This window comes from Exophiala spinifera, assembly GCF_000836115.1.
Source record: "Exophiala spinifera strain CBS 89968 unplaced genomic scaffold supercont1.8, whole genome shotgun sequence".
NCBI lineage: Eukaryota > Fungi > Ascomycota > Eurotiomycetes > Chaetothyriales > Herpotrichiellaceae > Exophiala > Exophiala spinifera.
Genome location: NW_015622520.1, coordinates 437,336 through 453,975, shown reverse-complemented (window position 1 = coordinate 453,975; position 16,640 = coordinate 437,336). Strand labels below are relative to the sequence as shown.

Below are 16,640 nucleotides of genomic sequence, written 5' to 3'. Positions count from 1 at the left end.
GTCAATTGACCCTGTCAACACCCAACATAACCGCGACTCGGATCCTCCGGCAGCCGTACACTCTATTTCACCCGACACCATATGATCTTCAGCTGAGCCTGTTCCGGGTACAAAATTTGCGGCGGTTGCCAGGCAGAGGGGCGAGACACCGTACAGTACCGTAGAGGGTGTTTGGCCGTAGACGGTGTTATTGCCACAGTGACTGCAAGAGTGTCTGGTACTGTTAGGTATTGTTTGGGTCCATCAGAAGCACCATCCATCGTCGTCATCATCGCCAAGGTACTCGTAGTTCGTAGTTCGTACGGGGGAGAGCCTGTGTTGTAACTTGTCCTGTAGTCGTACCAGATGCTGTGCTGTCCTGGGGCTCCCTCCAGTTGTTCTCTAGGCGTCCTTTAGCCGCCCCTTGGCCTCCGTTTAGCTGTCTTTTAACTGTGTGGCTGCCCGAGCTTCCCGAGTGCTGTTCCTGCATTGAGCTCCCTGAGACGCCTAGAAACCCACCTAGTGACGTCGTTGCTCGTACTCGGACTGGCATCGCCTTGACAGAAAGAGCTTGCGCTCTCATCATCTCATCACCATCGTCATCATTCCACATTCTTCCGCTGTTCCAACAAAACCACCCCGGGCTGCTGCCAGTTGCTTCTGTCGCCTCTCTCGACCCTGTTAACAGCCTCTGCCACCTCACCACCCAAACCTGCTGGACTCTTCTTCCTTTGCACCTCTCTACGATCTAAACAGCCCACCTGCGCATCCTCGCCAGCTTCTTCTAGCTACCCACACTCGCAATCCTCTTCCACCGCATCAACCGCATCCACCGCCAACATGGTGTCGCGAGGACTCAACCTCATCCTCCGAGGGACGGAGGTATGGCCATGGACCTCTCGTCATGCCTGCGATCAGCTACTGACTTGCGCCTGCAGTTCCTCTTCACCCTCATCACCATGTCCCTCATCGGCAACGTCATTGCCATGGCCTTCGCCGGGAACCCGTCCCTCGTCAACTACGACATGTTTGTGGCGGCTTTCTCCATGCTGTCCCTGTTCTACCTGATCCCGGCCGCCTGGAGCGACTCCTTCCAAGGCCATGCTCTTCTCCCGCTTCTCCTTGACGCCTTGAACGTTCTCTTCCTCTTCTGCGCTGCCGTTGCTACGGCCGCCGAGCTGGGTGCCCACTCGTGCAGCAACGACGTACGTCTCCCCGTTTGCTTTGGGCGCACCTGATTTTCCTGGGGCTATTGCTAATTTTCCCCGGCAGTCATACACTCTGCACAACCATCTTACCAACGGCGCACACGATCGCGAGGGCCGATGCCGGGAGCTCCAAGCCTCGACCGCCTTCTTCTTCTTCAACTGGGCTGCCTGGTCGGCGTCTCTGTTCTTCTCCATCGTCAGCTCTCGCGGCAGTGGTGTCAACCTCAGAGGCATCCGTGGAAGAGGTGGGCCTGCCATGTCTCAGGTGTAATATCAGTGAAGCAGAGAGAAGCTGGAACGGAACTGGGTAACTGGACCATTTTTCTTCTCGGACCATCTGCATCACGTATGCTCCTAGACGATCTTCATCTATCAAAGAACCCTAAAAAGGCTGACTCCGTGGCAGTATGATTTTCCATCTTCCTGAAACGATGACCACGACGACACCCAACCCAACCACCTCCAACCCACCGTACAAACACACTGAAACTGGATTTCAATCAAAGCTGGCTTAAATATGGAAGACAAATACCCCCCCCCCGGGCGGCGCTTTCGGCTCAATCTTTGTCTGGCATTTGCTGGTCATGCCTAATTATTGGCGTCGTAACCAAACAGTTGATTCTTGGCAATGAGCACGACAATCCGGCCATACTGTGTTGTCGTTCTTCGTATGGCGTTGATCTGCTTTTGTTGAATTTAAATCTTGAAAAAAAAACCAAAAAAAACAAGTGAGAAAAGACAGGGGACTGCGTGCTATCAGATGAATGGATATTGTGTTTCTTTTTGGAGGCCCCAAATGAGTGGGACCATGTATCCTCGACTAGCCGAAGACTACTAATATAATATGTATGATACCATACCTTGATGTCGAGATTTTGAATGGGTTGCATGTCATGAAAAAGGGTTATCACACGCAGCCTCGTCTGTAGCAGCTAGTAACTACCCAACCTCTATATATATACAAGCATGCCCTCGAGTAGCGTCTGCGTAGCTGGCTTTACCATGCTTTGACGGTTGGGCAAGCCAATCGCTGGCCAGGGGAACGAATGAGTTGGCTTGTTTGTGTCGTAAGACGGCACTGACTGCAGCCAGAAAAGAAAGTCTTTGTGAAGCACGTAAAAATTTACATTTTGTCTTCTTCTGACCCGTCCTTTGCCTCCTGAACAGTGAGTGTACTGACTGCAAGTCAACCAGCCGCCAACGTCCAGTCCAACCCTGGCCGCATGCACACAATGACACTGCATTAAAAACGATATGGATGATGATACGGTATACCTACACATTCGCTTACTCACTCAGTGCCCTGTTCCCGTTCCTGACCGAACTCACGCACTCACTCACAACTTTGGTCACTCTGCACACTCTGCTCAAGGCCAAAAGCGCTTTTCCAGTTTGCACCTAGAAGTGAATGGCTTGACTGTAGGTGGCCATGGCGGCCTCCTTGAAGGCCTCGGCGAGCGTCGGGTGAGCGTGGCACGTCCGGGCCACGTCTTCGCTCGAGGCACCGTATTCGAGCGCGAGCGTGGCTTCGGCAATCATCTCGCCAGCGTTAGGACCGATGATGTGCACGCCCAGGATGCGGTCAGTCTCCTCGTCGCTGAGGAACTTGACTATGCCGTCGGTGTCGAGGTTGGTCTTGGCTCGCGAGTTGGCCGTGAAGGGGAACGTGCCGACGCGGTACTTGACGCCGGCGCTCTTGAGCTCGGCCTCGTTCTGCCCAACCCAGGCCACCTCCGGGTGCGTGTACATGACGGACGGGATGGCTCCATAGTTGACGTGCCCGAAGCCCTTCTTGATGTACTCGACCGCCGCGACGCCTTCTTCCTCGGCCTTGTGCGCGAGCATGGGGCCAAATGTCACGTCGCCGATGCAGCGGATGTGCGGGATATTGGTGCGGTATTCTTGGTCAATGACCACGCGTTTGCGCTCGTCCATCTCGACGCCGATGTTCTCGAGCCCCAGTCCTTCCGTGTACGGGCGACGACCAATGGCCACGAGGACGACCTCAGCCTCGAGGCTCTCGTTCTTGCCGCCCTTGGCCGCTTCGACGTCGATCTTGATCACGTCGCCGCTCGCATCACCCTTGGTGACCTTGGTGTTGGTCTTGAATTTGATACCTTGCTTTCCGAGGAGCTTTTGTGCTTGTTTCGCAATGTCCGCGTCCATGCCGGGGCCGCCAATCTGGCCAAGGAATTCGACGACGGTGACCTGGGAACCGAGGCGGGACCATACCGATGCCTACCGCCGCATCTGTTAGCACCGTGTATAGACTGGCTACACTGGACCCGAAGAGCTCACCATCTCAAGACCAATGATGCCTCCACCAATGACAACCATTCTCTTAGGCACTTCTTGGAGTGCGATTGCGCCGGTGCTGGTAACGACCTTCTTCTCGTCGATCTCGAGGCCGGGGAACGGGGTCGACTCGCTACCAGTGGCGATGACAATGTTCTTGCCCCGGATCTCTGTTTCACCGCCGTCAATCAAGTTGACCTTGACCGTGTGCTCGTCCTTGAAAGATCCGGTGCCCTTGATGTAGTCAACCTTGTTTTTCTTGAACAGAAACTCGACACCTTTCGTCAGGCCGCTGACGGAGTCATCTTTAGCCTTCATCATTTGAGTCAGGTTGAGCTTGACATCTCCAACGTCAATGCCACGCCTTTTCGTGTCGTGTAGTACTTGATGGTATAGATGTGAATTGTTGAGCAGGGATTTTGAGGGGATGCAGCCGACGTTGAGACAGGTGCCGCCGAGTGCACCTCTCTTTTCGATGCAAGCAGTCTACACACTCGTCAATTGCTGCCTCATATCGCAAGTCATGGAACGGGAACTCAAAATGCTCACCTTGAGACCCTCTTGTCCAGCTTTTATCGCACCAACGTAGCCAGCCACGCCGCCACCAATGAAGATCACATCGTAGTCGGAAGCTTCAGATGCGTATCCTCTCCTCCGCTGTTGGTTCTGGGACACTATCTGGAAGCTGGGAGCTGTTCGGAGGTTTGTTGGGCCAAACTGCGGAGCTTTCGATGAGAGCAGCGATCGACTCGCCCTCGGCACCAAAGTCTTGAGCATGTTGAGGAAACGATCGAGGGCTCAAGAGTACAATACGAGAGAAAGAGAACAATGCGACAAAGGCGTCGCAGGTAACGGGAGGGGAGGCAATTTGATCTGAGGAATGACCGGAGAGAACGATTCGATTTGGATAGCGAAGCTCAAACACCGCATTCTCGTTCGGGGAGGAACGAGCCAAGCCCGGGCGAAGCCCCAAATTGCCGCCCATTGATTCGACATGATGTACAGCCGCGAATAGCCACAGGAGCCACCACCACCAACACCTCCGACCAGCACCGCCTAACGATGGCAAAGACTTGACCCTACGGAGGACGAGTACAACGTCTCCGAACGTCCAGTACGAGGCTCCAGTCGAGACACTATGATACTTTTTTTTAGTCCGCTCCTTCAATGGTGGATTTCATGGGGCTACGTCGTCGGTTGAAGTGGCCATCGCTTTGCTTGGACAGCCTCGTCACCTCGATCGGGATTTTCCTAAGGCTTTGCCTACCATTTACCAATCAACCCAACCCAGCCCAGCCCAGCCCAGCCCAGCCCGGCTTCCAGAGAGGTTGTTCTGCACTCCAGTAGTAGTGACGACGAGTCACATGGTAAGATCTGCCTGGCTCATAAGCTTCGGTGATGGCAATCTCGACACCAGACCTGGCTGTTGTATCGACCTTTCAGCGGACGACATCGGCATGATTACTGATCGCTACAGAGGCCGAACAAGTGCCCACCGTTTCGATTCGTCCGGAATACAACAGTCGCACAGGTCACCGATCTCGACTGTCCAGACATGCGGTACCGGAAAAGAGCGTTGGCAAATGATCGTCGGTCAACAGGAGGTGGTCTTGGGGGATCGCTGCGGCAGTCGCCCTGAATCTATCTACAATTGCGCTCAGTCCATTGTAAAAGGGCTCTACATGAGTCACATCGAACCGAATCAGATGCCTTCAACTTTGGCGTAGTTCAGAATTCTCGTTACCGCAAACTACCACTCGAATGCTCGACTGCACGCAAAATGGGCTTGACTTTACTATCCTTTCAGACCTCCTTCGGAGCCAGTCATGATCCAAACCAGTCACCCTGAAAACAGAGTTTCAAGTCTCCAAGCGGGCGATGAGATCGAGATGAGATATGGTTTGAACAGAATGACCACGCGGTGTACCTCGACACTATTGTTATGCAGAAAATCCCCGCCGTTCTTCAAGGACGACAAACGCCGTTGCTTAGTGGGGCCCCAGCCTGTCGCGCGGGAAATCATCATGGAATGGAATTTCGAGCGCGCGAAGGAATTTCCCATGGAGAAGATGACACTGTTGGATCGGCTAGGATGGTCGCAGACGACTTCTAGTCTGTTGGAGCTGGCCATCGGGTCCCTTCGGAGAGCCTGCACGTGCGCAGCCTCGTCTCCCAGGTCAAGGACGATCTGATGACCAAAACAATCGACGTGCAGAAAGTGTACGACATGATCCGCACCAAAGACAAGAGGCTCTTGTGGAAGTAAAGCGCGACCCAGAGGTGAGATTGGTATGGCGACTTCCGGAACCATCGGGACAAATGCTCGATGGGTTTGAGAGAAGTATGTTGAGTAGGTACTAAACAGCATATCCCTCTGCGGCTGCACTGATGCCATGCCCATTTCTCACAATGCTGACCATGGCTCACAATGCTCACTAATCGGGCACCACGAGTTAGGCATGCAAGCATCAGGCGCACACAAGCGGCCCCTTGCAAACTGCGCAGCTCCCCTCGACGCGGCAAACAAGTGATCCTTCGACCCTCGCAAGTAGTCCTCAGCTACAATTTTCTCGTTGTCTTTGAACCTATCTCGGATGATTCGTTGGAAATCGCTAGCCTTGACATGGGTCCCAGAGAGGAGCAGGAGATCAAACATGACGTCGTGGTCGTGCAAGAAATCTTCAAGTGCATGCCCCACCCAGTCCCAATACGTCGTGTTTGCTTGTTTGGTATCTTCATCATCCGCCCAGAGGGTTTTGATCGAGCCCGGCTCGTAAGCGAATATACCGTCATCGCGTATCATTGACCGCAAATTCAGAGAGGATTGATCGAGATGGACGGAGAGGATCGACTGTATGTGTCTGCCCTTGTATTTTTCACACTCTTCATCAGGACCCATGGTGAACATATCCAGCCAGATCCCCCAACATTGGTCCAGGTTATAGAGGTGTAGAAGTGAGAGCTGGCTCTGTCTTTGGAGACTGAGTCGTTCGAGTCCAGCCAATTGAAGAAGCTGTTGAATTGGCCAGGTGAAGCGATCACTGGTACTATTTTCAAAGTTTGGGATCGACAGGAATACCAAGTTGTTCGATAGGGGCACCGATTTATTCGCCTCGTTGAAAAGTGTGCGCATCATGTCCGCGATCGGGACGAGTTCCTCGTATGTGGTAGTCTGAGGCGAGGTTTCGACGGGGTGCTGTAGGCGCCCCTGATACCACGATCGTAGCCGTTGTAGGAACGGAGAGGCAGTGCTCGTCTCAGGACTTGGTAGCTTTAGCATTATTTTTTTTTTTCGGCTGGCAGACACCTCGACCAGGTTCGGTGCATGGGTGCACTTACCTCTTCTTGAAGTCCCGCACAGTGAGGTCAACATCGAGACGGTCCCATAGCTTCATGGCTTGAGTATATGCTTCGGTTCCGTGTAAAAAGGCGACGTCGGAGGTAGTACCATTGGCAAATTGAATGCTTGCGGAGCTGGAAATTGATCAGAACAATTTTTCCTTTGAACTTCCTTTGTCTGACGGTGCGTACCCATAACCAGGTGCCAAAGACAAGCCAACACCTGAGAGAGAAAGCACGTCAGTGTCCCGCCTCCGAGTTGGGTTGGATGAGGGCAACGGCCCTTCGCAGCACGTACCTGGGGCTTCTTGGAGGCTAAGGGGACGGCAACTTTCACAGACAACTGTGGCGTAAACGCAACTCGCAAGAATAGCGAGGACGAAGATGATCCATCCATGGCTCGGCGATGATGGAGGACTCGATGAAACCATGTTGAGCATCAGTAACCGTCACCTAAAGATGGAAACAATGACTTTTCCGAATTAGGTTAGCAGGAACGCCTCAAGGCATCGTCCTTGAAGCCGAAACTCGCACTGAGGTCAGGTCAGCGAGCGACGGAGTATTGCAATATGTCCAAAGGGAACGAATCTACCGCCGGGCTAACAAGGCGCTGACGTTCCAGCGGCTGGCCGAGGCGCGTAGGAGCGCGTCAAGTTCGGAAATTGAGATTGTCTCGGCCTTTGTACGGTCTTCTCGGGAGAGAAGCGAAGTTTGTAAAGTTGATAGGAATGGGTTGGCTGTCAGCGGAACGGAAGAGGTTGATATTGTACTCGTAGGCGCAGGCGTGGGCCAACACCAGCCGCTCCACCTGCCAAACCTGTGCAGTGTCCTTGTGAGTACTGAAAAGAGAATTTGTCATTCACCAGGGGGGTCTTGAGGGGGGCGCTCTACTATCAGACTATCGTATATAGTTCGATGGCGTACAGGCTCCTGCAGGGGCACCTCGAACCAAATATCGTCATGAGTACTACTGTACTAGCGTCTCGGAAGCGTCACCCCTTGACCACTTGTCTCTATATGCCTTGGCGGGCAAACTACCTGGTACTGATATATAAACTGTCACAAACCGAGAGTTAATTGATGTTTGAATTGTCGTTGTTAATGAGCTCCCGTCTTGACCTCGCTACATCTGAATCACAGTTGTGCAAAGTCTGGCTTCTTCCTTCTCAATTTTGTCACGCTACACATGTGATCGCTAAAGCACCAAACAACAGTTATGGAAAACAACACCACAACCTCTCTTCCCAAATAGCAAGCAGATCACAACGCCATTGCGACTCAGGCATGTACAAAAACTGTTAAACATAGCGACACTCAAGTTGCTCGTGACGACCCTTCTTCTGTGCACCTGCTGGTGGGCTATAAGCTTTGTCTGGCCGAGGCCGACGGTCGGGCAGGGAGCCTGGCGCTAAACTCTCGCCATGGAGTGATCGAAGGAGGCGACCCATTTCTTCGTTCTCGGTTTGCAGCCGTATGATTTCTTGCTCTGAAAGCTTCAGTTGCGATTGTGCTCGTTCAAGGAGCGCGTCTCTCCGCCTCCTGTAAGATCGCTGCGCTTCTCTGTTCTGCGCTTTCCGGCGCTGTTGTTTTTTCAAACTCGTACATTAGCAACATTGACCGTAATCGGGGCCAGCCGACGCTGGGCGCCACGAAAGCAAGACCGACCGCTCCCCTCGAAAAATCCCCTCGAAAAATCTCTACGTACGTACCTCGTGCTTTTCCTCCTGAGGGCTGCGTTTAAAGAATGGACTGATGCGATCTAGGGGAGCCGGGTGTTGCGCACTCGCCCACGACCTGTCGAAAAACGACTCGGACGAAACAGATGGTGAACCGACCGACGAAACGAAATCCATATCACCACCACCACCACCACCAGCAGCAGAATGTTGTCCGCTTTGGGGGAATGTGACTTCCATCTGCTGGTGGTCGTGGTGGTAGTGGTGATATGAGCTCGGCGTGGACTACACGTGGGACGTCAGTCAGTCTTGGGGCTATTGATCGGATGTGTCAATACTTTCAATTTGCTTTACCTTAAGAACTTCTTCATCACCAAAGTCCTCCCAAAATGCCTCTTGCTGACCGGATAAGAACCCGTCAAGGTCGTGCTGAGATTGTGTCGACGCCATATGGTGAGCAAAACTCCGTGAGAATACATCATCACCGCCATCCACAACATGTGCCGCAGAAGTCCCATAGGCCATGTAGGCCGTAGATTGGAAGAAAGGTCTGTGGGACATCCCCGGAGCGGGTTGGATCACGGGTCAACTGGCAAAAAGGTCCTCTGCGTTTTGACGACTTGGGAAACTCGAGAGGTCTTCTGAAAACTGCCACTTTGATCTCGTCCAGATGAAGGAGCTGTTGACGCCTTATATACACCACAATCCAGTCGTGGACAAGGCATCGTGAAGCCCCAGACTCAGGACACGCCGAGCAAGGCTGCGCGCCCTTGGCCAATCATCAACGAATAACTTCCTCCCCAAAGAGGAATAGCCGTCTATCTGGCTCAGATCGGACTCGTGGCGTGTGGCGCGACGACATACAGTAGAACATACACTAGGAAGCTTACTTAGTAATTAGCAGGTGGTCAGGAGCAGCGCTGGGCCTGCGTTAGCGTCATTACGTTGCTCGACTTGCGAATGCCTGCGCGATTCGCGTCCCAGGAAGTCATATTGCACCCGAGTGGAACTTGGATCGGTCGATCGTGGATTACGCGAATGCTTGTACAATATCGAGCTGGGATGTGATTTTCAATCTTCTGCTCTTTCATCTTTGTTGTCGCCTGTTCCTATCTTTTAGTGTCCGTCTCCGCTTTGCATTTCACACCTTCAAGCCAGCACCATTATAGACGCCGCAGCAATCAACAAATGTCAAGCCTTGAAACATGATCACAAGTGGCATGATTCTACTGCCACTCGGTTTTAATGATCGAATGATGCAACGGCACTCCTCTGACACAAAATTTGTCCTTGGATAAGCCCGGATGATATCGCGCTGCAACTCTGCTTCCAGATCCCACGCAGGGCGCCTCTCTCCACTGGCAAAGAGTGCCAGACAACAATCACAGGGGTTCGAGCTGTGTCGATGAGCCCCCGGAAACTCTTGACACGACCCGCAGTACTCGCAACGTGGCCCCGCCCCCACCATTTGAGCTCTGAGTTCCGGGAGGTTCAGTTGACTCGCAACTCCAATCGTACAGCCGCCTAGAAAATCCATGAGGACGTCCCGAATCATCTGTCTGACTTCTGTTGGACAACACTTCAGAATGTTCAAAAAACGGACCGCCTGCCAATCGTGATGCTGGTTGTCATGGCGGACAGGTCGGTTGCACATCTGTTGTCAATAGTGTCAGTAGCGCTTCCAATTCACGACAGATGATCATTGATATGGGCGTCTTGCCAATCCCGAAGTGCCCACCCCATTAGCAGAGAGAGCTACAGGAAAGCAGACTTACAAAGAGAATCCAAAAAAGTGAGAGGTGATTTTCTTCCGTCTGGAAATTGAATCGATGTATTTCAGACTGCAGGAAGACGAGGTACTCTCGACGCACGTCGCTATCGGAGCTACTGGTTTTGATTGAGAGGAGGAGAAGGACGAGTAGGTGGATCATATCTTCACTAAAGAAGTCGCTTGGACTAGTCTGCTGTGATGGTGCTCTTGCTAAATACCGGTATAAAAAGCTGTCAGGATGCAGAAATGACCTTTTATCCTTTCCGCTCGCAATGGCATACTCCTGGATCTTTTTCAGCAATTGCGTCAGGAATTGATCAACTCGCGCTTCGTAATCTGTCGGATCGCTGATCAAGCTCCAGCAGGCATCGTTCTGCATCATCTCCCGGTACAAAAGCTGTCGTGAAATCCGACGATCTGAAAAAAGCCAGGGGTCTTCCCTCATGAAGAATATGGCTCGGACGCCCTTCGTGTGAGTCAGCATAGATTTGAAAGTTTCTCCGTTTGCTCGCAGCGGTATAAATTTGTAAACAGTGAACAAGGCTATTTCCAGACGACTCTTCTTCAATGTGGCGAGCTCTTTCTGAATGTCTGTCATGATGCCAGCCTTAAGCTCGCACGCTTGGAAATAAAGCCTACGACGAGCGTCCAGGCTGGGGATCCACCAGCCGAAAGAGCGTGTCCACATGAGGCTGTTGCGTCGTAAATGCTCAAATGCGTCAATCCGCATTGGTATCGAGTTTTGCAGTATCAGCTGCCGCTCCTCGGCATAGTGGCCGTTGTCATATTTACGGTAATGCTTGATCCTCGTTCCTGGCATAACAGGATCTGACCATATCGGATCTGGACAGTCGTTAATAAATGATACGCAGGAAAAAGGGCGATGGAGAGGGATGCTTCTGAATCTCGAATCGGATAGATATTGATCTTGTGCTTGCAGCTTAAGAGATGGCAGTGCACGCTTACGCATGATTTCCAGAACACCGGGGCTCAACTGCGCTGGCAACACAGTGGCAGGGTTTTGCACCAAAGGCAAGGAAAGTGCCTGGCGCGCAATGCGACGCAGATATATTATGCAATCTGAATAGTTCAAGCCATATCCTGGACGACCTGACTCGTCAAGGGTGGCTTCTCGGGAAAGAGTTGTTCTACTGCCTGTTGGCAAGACGGAGCGCCCAGCTTTGCTCAAAGCTCGCTTTTTGCGATTTGCCGCTTTGATAATGTGAGATCGAACACTTTTGTTGCTGGGCTGGGGATTTCCACTTTCCACAAAGAGAAACTCGACCTGACTGTTGGTTTCAGACATGCTGGCGGTATGATTGCCAAAGACAAAGACTTCAGGTGAACAAGAAAAAACTTCGAGCTCCAGAAGAGCTTTGGAAGTTGGGCGTGAGATAACATGCCTGGTGCGCGGCTGTGGGGCTTGCACGTAGACACGACCCCGTCTGACTAGCTCTGTCTCTGGAAAGCGCCTTTCTCGCTCGCTAAGGTGCAAGATGAGGTGTGACAGTCGACGAGTAACGCCGGGCGCGAGGTAACTCGTAGCGTTGGGGTTTTGTCAGGACTTAGGTAAAGCTTTATGCAATCAGCGCTATACCAGTTAGGGAAACAGCATTAGGACTAACAGGGAAAGGGCACTAGCCCAGGCGGGAAAGAGCCTCCTTGCCCACTCGGATATTGTACAACGGCGCATTCAGACAGTCGATAAGTGAAAGGTCATTGCAGTTTAATAATTAGTTTGCTGACCGTACCCGCACCATTTGATAAGCCTATGCATATTTTTCTGGCTCTTAGTATAGTTCGAGACCTTGAGAACGCAGCCTTATCTGCGAGATCAAGCAACCATTTGCTCCAGACCCCCGCTGTTGTACATCATTGTGTATCCTTCCCGATGTTATTGGGCTATCAGTCGAGGATGGTATCAGGTGGAAATCGAAACACTCGGTTCTGATCGCCTGGGTTATTGCCATGCGCCGGTGGGACTGACAGTGGGATGACCGGTACAACTGACCACAAGAGGCTAGCGCCCACGTCTAGAACCGCCCCAGCATTACTTACCTAACGGGGAACTAACGAAAGACGCAAGTCTAAGAATATAAAACAGTGCGGTCGCTCGGTTCCTGCGTCATGTGCAGACCATGGCACACTGGGACTAGAACCAAAGCCAAGTCAGACACAGCGACGATGGAGATTGAAGAGCCAACGTCAAATGTTGAGGTCACTCCATCCTCACCATGTGAGCATCAGAGTAGCAAAATCACCACCAGTTCCCAGGACGTGGAGAAATGCAGTATGGTCGCCTCCGTTCCCTCCAAGCATCAACCCGTTACGTCCACTCTATCTCTAGAGGGCGTCAACCAAAAGATAAGATCAGTTCCCGGAAGTCTTTCATGGACAGCTCGTGCACTCTTGGTTTGGCTTATACTGCAGTTTGGAGCCGACTCCAGTGTACCAACAAGCAATTTTATGATTTTTCCCCTACCCAAAGGTAGAAATGGTGCTGGAGCGCCACCTTCAGGGACTCAAGAGACGGCAGGGGCGCTAGGGCTCGGCTTGAAAACCACCACAACCATTGGTACCGCATTTTCATTTCTCTTCCCCGTCTTCAGCGTGGTATTCGCATGGCTTGCAGACGTGACGTTTACCAGGCTGCAAATTATCATGTGGAGCAATATCATGGGTTGTCTGTACCTTGCGCTGATGCTGGTGGCGTCAATCCCATCGGTGATTGCGAGTGGACATGCAGCAATACCATTTATGATAGGGATGGCGGGCAAGCAAATTGCGAGAGGTGAGTTTAAGCATTGCCGATATACGTTGTGACGGGACTGAAGAAATTCCAGCGATGGTGCCGGTCGTTATTGTTCCATTCATTCTGGATCAGTGCTCGCCAACTGTCGACTACTTCTCAACCTTAGCCTCCGGGGAAAGGCTGCTGGTGAAGCGTCAACTGACGGAGGAGAAGGTTGCGTACTTGACCAACGGGCTTGTTGACGCTGGCGGCTTTCTTTCCATCGCAACGACCTTGTTTGAAAAGAGAGTCGGCTTCTGGCTAGCCTGGCTTGTACCATTCTCCATACGGGTTGTGTTGTTGCTCTCACTGCTGTTGCTGCGGCCTCGAATAGTCAGGAACCAGCCTGAGAAAAAGGGAATGTCCAAGATCATTTCCATGTTGAGAATGCTCATTCGGCAAACAGGCTGGAGATTTCTGGTCCACGATGACGCCTGGGAGACTGTCAAACCCTCTCGCCTGAGAAACGGCGACACCACAATCGAACAGAATCGTGGCGTCGTGAACTGGGAAGATGCAGACATGGACGCCCTGCAGCGCTTCTATCACGCTTGCAAGATTTTCTGCATCCTCCCTCCCTACTTCCTCGTTGGCCCAATGCTCGGAAACCTCTTATCTGCTCAGGGATCGAGTATGACCACAAATGGTACGCCCAATGACATCCTCGACAATATCACGTCTGCAGCAGTGATTATCGTGTCCTATGCGCTCCCAATATGGATTTTTCCATTCCTGAGGCACCACGGCATCAAAATTCAGCCAATCCTACTCATCACCGTAGGCTGTACTCTCATCATTGTTGCTGCGATGATCGGGGGCTTTTTACAGTTGCATATCTATCACACTTCTCCCTGCGGCTATCACGCTACCGGGTGTACGAAGGGGACTGGTGTATCCCCAATCTCGATATGGGCCCAGACGCCTATCTACATCTTGCAGTCAATCTCGATCGTCTTCACCGTTTCCAGCGTGTTGGGTGTTGCTTGTCATTTTGCACCAAGAAACATGATGTCCGTCTCGATCTCCGCTATGATCAGCGTATACATCATCAAAGACGCGGCAGGGTTGGGTCTGGCACAAGCAGTATCAGACCCCTACCTCGTTTGGGTGTGGTTTGGTCCAGCATTGGTGATGTCGGTGCTGACCGCGATGTTTTACTGGAGTTTTCGCCATCTTGACGAGGAACTCAGCGACAGGGTCCGGATTGGCTGATCGCGGCCGAGTAGTTTACCCAAAAATCTGGCGAGCGTTGCTTGTTCCCGTATACAGAAAGATACCGAGGCACGCACATCATGCGATGCTGGTAGAGTTAGACAATGGATGCGAGGACCGGGGTTTTGCGGTAGCTTTGGATGTCATTCCCGAGACCACAGGGAAAAAAGCCATAAATAAGGTGCTCCCCTACCAAGGTAGAAATGAATGCTCTTTTGTAGATGGGGGGTGTCAAGCCCGCTCTGTACCTGACCCTGTGCATTCGTTGAGGATGTAGCTTATGACAACAGCAACTACGGGCGGAGTGACCTGGACCTCAAGCAGATGCGAAGTCTGCGCTGATAGGGATCGCTTACTCTGCCCGAGTTTTACATTACTATACATGGAGTTGGGGTCGAGGGAGGGATTCCCTCACAGCCTGAAAAATGCCAAAAAAATCTCAACTCGATATTCACCTTGTAAAGGACAATCAGGGAACTCTTTAGTGTAAAGTAGGACAGTATCATCCCGGTCGCTTGTTGTAGTCGATGGTCGTGGTAGGACTCGCTCAAGGAATCTTCCCTGTCGCGTATGAAGAATGTGGTGATATTGGGTATGTTGGCCATTAAAAATCCACAGGACCCGTCGTGCGGTCTCCGATGGTATTGATTTTATAAAAACTCAGGTTGATGTTCTCGATAGTACGTGGCCGGGTCGGACTTTGCGTACTCCGGATTCGCCAGGACAGCCAAAGGCCACCTCAAAGCCCACTGCCACCTATCCGGGAGTGCACTCCGGATGCCGAGGATTTCCTTCTCAGCCCGGCCCCGGAACCACCAATAGCTGTCGACGTACTTGACGAAGACCATGAGATATGCCATGATGACCATCGCACGAGGCCTCTTTTGCGCCAGCAGCGCAGTGTACGACCGGGGCACGAGTGGGCCGAACGCCATCACCCGCATACACACATAGTGGCTGGGCTCGCCGGCGCGGACGGCGTTGAAGATGCTTCCGATCATGGCCAGGGTGCTTTGGTACGCTTCACTCTCTTCCTTTGCCGCCTTCTTTGTGTCTCCCTGGTCGGCGGCGCGTGACGGCGTTTCGCTTTGGATGTGGCTTTGCGGGTCTTCAAATTCCAGAATGCTGTGAAAAGGAACAGTGTTATTCGGGTCGAAGAGGGCATCGGTGTCGTAAAGATTGGGCTCGCGGTTGGCGCGCATATAATTCATCACGGCGCCCTCGTCGAGGTAAGGGACGGCTTCTTGGAAGACGGTCTGTATGGCGGACGAGAGTGTCATCCACTGTATGGGCGGGAACCACTCGGCGTCGGGGGCCGTTGGGGCATCCGAGAGGAGACAAATCGACATGATGGAGAACAGGATGGACGTCAACCCCACGGCGTCGGCATTGTGCGGACCCAGCGACGACAGCTCATCGCGCTCCTGTGCTATGGCCATGTTGATATAGGTTCGGTGTATCTGCGCGAAGTCGACATACTGGAGCGCCTTTGGAAGCTGAGCCGGATGGGTCTGGTGTAGGTTTTGCAGCTGGCCCATGCACAGGTAGAGCGCTGTGACGGCGAAGATGGCATTGAGGAGGTATGGGTGATCAAAGGCCACCTCGGTCGCGTGCACAGCAAAAACGTCCTTCATATGCCGGGTTTGCGAAGAAGGAAAACTCTGGCTGACGGTAGACTTGAAGCGGTGGAGCAGATACAGCTCGATCTGGGAGCGGAGAGCGTCTGGCATTTGACCCGGCAGGTTCCTGGCGTAAGGCAAGTCGAATCCGCTCGGTGGGCTGATGCTGACATCGCGGGCGGACACGCTGGCCGAGCTGCTCGATGCAGGCTCGGGGGGGCATCGTGCCGGGGGAGATTTGGCTGTTGTACGGCGTCCACGGGGCACAGAGGCTGACTTGGGCGAGGAAGAGTATTCGAGGTATTCGCACTCGACGCCGTGGCGGGCACATGCGGCACAGTTGGGGCGTTCTTCAGTGCATTTGACCTTGCGCTCCTTGCAGCGCCGACAACCGGTGCGAGACTTTCGATGGGCCAAGCGTGGAGGCATCAGACCCTGCTCGCAGCGGCTTCCACCGTCTTAGATAACGTGTCAAGGTGCGCTATGCTTTGGGCCGTGGACGGTGCGACTAAGGTTCGCACAATGGATGGCGTTTGACGAAACCGAGACCGAGATTTAGTTTAGTGGGCCGGCAACCACGAATTGACAGGGTCCTGGTCCGTGTGGCACTATCCTCGTCCTCTCAAGGGGGGGGTGGGAGATGATGATCCAGAGAGCCCACCACTACCCGACGAATCAGAAGCGTAATCGGATGTCTGAATTAGAGCCAGCACAACTGACTCGATGGTTGTTTTGGTTCTTCTTGAGTCG

The 16,640-nt window shown here is 52.7% G+C and overlaps 7 protein-coding genes across 7 annotated transcripts; 2 read left to right on the top strand and 5 right to left on the bottom strand.

Moving 5' to 3' along the window:
* Positions 1-819: 819 nt before the first annotated feature.
* Positions 820-1,458, top strand: PV08_10182 (uncharacterized protein; the record flags this gene model as incomplete). Its single annotated transcript, XM_016384497.1, has 3 exons — positions 820-861; positions 918-1,184; positions 1,252-1,458. The coding sequence occupies 3 exons, from the start codon at positions 820-822 to the stop codon at positions 1,456-1,458; spliced, it is 516 nt and encodes a 171-aa protein (XP_016231099.1).
* Positions 1,459-2,585: 1,127 nt separating this feature from the next.
* On the bottom strand, positions 2,586-4,259 carry PV08_10181 (dihydrolipoyl dehydrogenase; the record flags this gene model as incomplete). Its single annotated transcript, XM_016384496.1, has 3 exons — positions 2,586-3,425; positions 3,486-3,968; positions 4,032-4,259. The coding sequence occupies 3 exons, from the start codon at positions 4,257-4,259 to the stop codon at positions 2,586-2,588; spliced, it is 1,551 nt and encodes a 516-aa protein (XP_016231098.1).
* A 1,063-nt stretch (positions 4,260-5,322) lies between these two features.
* PV08_10180 (uncharacterized protein) lies at positions 5,323-7,252 on the bottom strand (the record flags this gene model as incomplete). The annotated part of the gene is made up of 5 exons (XM_016384495.1): positions 5,323-5,867; positions 5,919-6,745; positions 6,822-6,956; positions 7,014-7,044; positions 7,120-7,252. The coding sequence occupies 5 exons, from the start codon at positions 7,250-7,252 to the stop codon at positions 5,323-5,325; spliced, it is 1,671 nt and encodes a 556-aa protein (XP_016231097.1).
* An 867-nt stretch (positions 7,253-8,119) lies between these two features.
* On the bottom strand, positions 8,120-9,022 carry PV08_10179 (uncharacterized protein; the record flags this gene model as incomplete). The annotated part of the gene is made up of 3 exons (XM_016384494.1): positions 8,120-8,401; positions 8,531-8,782; positions 8,852-9,022. 3 exons carry the CDS (start codon positions 9,020-9,022, stop codon positions 8,120-8,122), a joined length of 705 nt encoding a protein of 234 aa, XP_016231096.1.
* Positions 9,023-9,879: 857 nt separating this feature from the next.
* On the bottom strand, positions 9,880-11,574 carry PV08_10178 (uncharacterized protein; the record flags this gene model as incomplete). Its single annotated transcript, XM_016384493.1, has 4 exons — positions 9,880-9,894; positions 9,963-10,151; positions 10,273-11,111; positions 11,235-11,574. 4 exons carry the CDS (start codon positions 11,572-11,574, stop codon positions 9,880-9,882), a joined length of 1,383 nt encoding a protein of 460 aa, XP_016231095.1.
* An 878-nt stretch (positions 11,575-12,452) lies between these two features.
* PV08_10177 (uncharacterized protein) lies at positions 12,453-14,271 on the top strand (the record flags this gene model as incomplete). Its single annotated transcript, XM_016384492.1, has 2 exons — positions 12,453-13,059; positions 13,112-14,271. 2 exons carry the CDS (start codon positions 12,453-12,455, stop codon positions 14,269-14,271), a joined length of 1,767 nt encoding a protein of 588 aa, XP_016231094.1.
* Positions 14,272-14,921: 650 nt separating this feature from the next.
* Positions 14,922-16,319, bottom strand: PV08_10176 (uncharacterized protein; the record flags this gene model as incomplete). Its single annotated transcript, XM_016384491.1, has 1 exon — positions 14,922-16,319. The coding sequence occupies one exon, from the start codon at positions 16,317-16,319 to the stop codon at positions 14,922-14,924; it is 1,398 nt and encodes a 465-aa protein (XP_016231093.1).
* Positions 16,320-16,640: the final 321 nt, after the last annotated feature.